This window comes from Myotis lucifugus, unplaced genomic scaffold (assembly GCF_000147115.1).
Source record: "Myotis lucifugus unplaced genomic scaffold, Myoluc2.0 scaffold_1118, whole genome shotgun sequence".
In the NCBI taxonomy this organism is placed as follows: Eukaryota; Metazoa; Chordata; class Mammalia; order Chiroptera; family Vespertilionidae; genus Myotis; species Myotis lucifugus.
In genome coordinates, this window is record NW_005872166.1 from 60,070 (window position 1) to 62,332 (window position 2,263).

Here is a 2,263-nt window from a genome sequence, read left to right on the forward strand (position 1 = left end):
GCTGTTTCCTCTGATTTAGGGGGGCCCTGCTGACTTCCTTGTGTGTCGGTGCGCTTTGATTGTGAGTTCATGTTCCAGTGGGGTTCTGTGAGTCCTGAATCCACAGGAGGGTCTCCAGGGAGGACTTGTGCTCATGTCTTCCGGGTGCCTCAGGGCGTCACCAGCCCAGGAATTTTCAAGCAAAACTTTTAACGAGGGGTGTTCAGATCTCATGCCTGTGTGAGCACGGGCTGACATTCAGGAATTTTCAGGGACCATTTTTTTCTCCTCTGCAGAGCCCAGTGTAAGGGAGGCCGTGCCCTTGTAGGCCAGCTGTTTGCTCGCTCCCACACTGGGGGGGGGGGGGGGGGGCGTGCCGTGAGATGAGAGCCTCGGACATCCCAGGCCAGCAGGGCATCCAGGGTGGGGTCTGGCTCCTGCGCGTACCACTTACCCAGTGGCTGCTTGCTGTTTTGGCCTTGGAGGAATTCCGTACCTTCTACCACTTCATCAGGGTGTTATCTTTTTAAAAGGGCGTCTCGTTTTGTCTGGTATCTTACGTGCTCAGTGTCAGGACTCCTGCAAAACAGATGAAGAGAGTGGAGTCCCTGCTCATGCAGCAAGAATTTGCTGTGTCTGCCATGTGCCCAAGCAGTGCTGTGTGGCTGTCACCACATGGATGTCCTTCACCCCATAGCCATTCGCTGGGAGCCTGCAAGGCCAGCTCCTAGGGGCGGGGGTGTCCGTGAGCAGACAGACCCAGCACGGGGCCTCGCTGGAGTGCAGGGCTGTGCACACAGGGCTCGGCTCCTCCTGGGCTCCCTGAGGAGCTTGCCTGGTACCCCTCCCTGGGGAGCGCTGTCATGAAGCATCTCTGAGGGGAGCCCCAAGATTACATGCCCAGAACATGCTGCAGAAAAGTGCCTCCTCTCAGGGCCGCTGCCAGTCTGTTTAGCAGCACTTCCAGGCGTGAGCGCGTTTAAGGCCCTCGCTGGGCCTTCACCCCCTCCTTTAGCAAATGGTCACAGGCAGCTGCTTTCACTCCTTCCTCCCCAGGCCGAGGGTCAGCGTGGCCTTTGGGGATCTGAGTCTGTTCTGGAGAGAGGAATGGGGCGGAGGAGGGGAGTGTTCGCAGAGGATGGAGGAAGGCCTGTCAGGGAGTGGGGGGATGGGGCAGGGGCCTGGCGACCAAAGGGACTTGCTGTGTCAAGGGGGAGCTGAACCCCCTGTTCCTGAGAGGCTAGCAATATGGCCCCTGGGTCCTTGAAGGCGTGGAGGGGGAGCCTGCCTAGGGCGAGAGGAGCCCTCTCCAGGCCCGTAGCTGCAGGATGGGTGAGGGAGAGGGACCTGCGGGAATCCAAGCGGGAGGAATAATGGTCTGAAAGTGTCTCCATCTCCCGCCGTCCTCTGAGGGCCCAGCCCAGCCTCCACTCCGCTCACTGGGGAGTCCCTGAGGGATCCTTGCTGGTAGCACAAGGTTTTGAACCCCCAACCTCAGACAAGGGCCAGGGCAGGTAAGCAGTGAGGTGGGGCCCTGGTGCTCAGTGGCCTGGGGAGGGGATTGCAGATGTGCAGGCCACCAATGTCAGGAAACAGATAGTCTTTATTCAAGTGCACAGATCAGTCATGTGACAATGCCAGGTGCGGTGTCCCAGCCTGCCCCCCTTTCTTCATCTCCCCTAGCATCACTGCTGGGATGCCAGGAGCAGCCAGTGCCCGGGGCAGCCTTGCTCGGAGGAGCAGGCATGAGTTCAGGGCTCCTGTGCCAGCGGCCGCCTGGGCACCAGGACCGAGGTGTTTCACAGGCAGCACGTGAGGCTCGGCCCCTGGCCTGGGGTGGGCGGCTGTCCTGCAGGGCACCCGGCCAGGCATTGTGCACACGTCCTCTGCACGGAGGAACATGGCGCAGGGTGGTACACACACCGGACGTGAGCTAGAGCAGACGTGTGAGTCTCCACAAGAACGGACCTTAGGGTGTGGGGGCCACGAGGGAGAACTTGCAGAAAGGAGACGCCTGTTCCCGACGTCCCCTCCGGCCGCGGGCACGTCTGTGCAGAGCGGTCGGTCAGCAGTGCGGCTCCGAGGTGATGAAGCTGCGCTCGGCCTGCTCGCTGCGTGGTCCCAACCAAGCGACTGGGCCCGCCAGCCACGGGTCAGGGCTCACACACAGTTGTCAGGGACGCACTCCGCCTCCTCTGCAAGCTCGGGGCAGGGCGCCCCCTGGTTGGCAGGCTGCACACGGACATAGCGAGTCCTGGTCTTGGCTCCCAGCTCCCGCACAGAC

At 61.5% G+C, this 2,263-nt stretch overlaps 1 protein-coding gene across 1 annotated transcript in view; it reads right to left on the reverse strand.

Annotated features, from left to right (window-relative positions):
* Window positions 1–1,562: 1,562 nt before the first annotated feature.
* The window catches only part of SPON2 (spondin 2), a 5,634-nt gene continuing 4,933 nt past the window's right edge, over window positions 1,563–2,263 (reverse strand). The window contains exon 7 of the mRNA XM_023748073.1: window positions 1,563–2,260. Coding sequence (XP_023603841.1) covers window positions 2,140–2,260 — 121 coding nt within the window. The 3' untranslated portion in view covers window positions 1,563–2,139. The remainder of the gene's footprint in view (window positions 2,261–2,263) is intronic.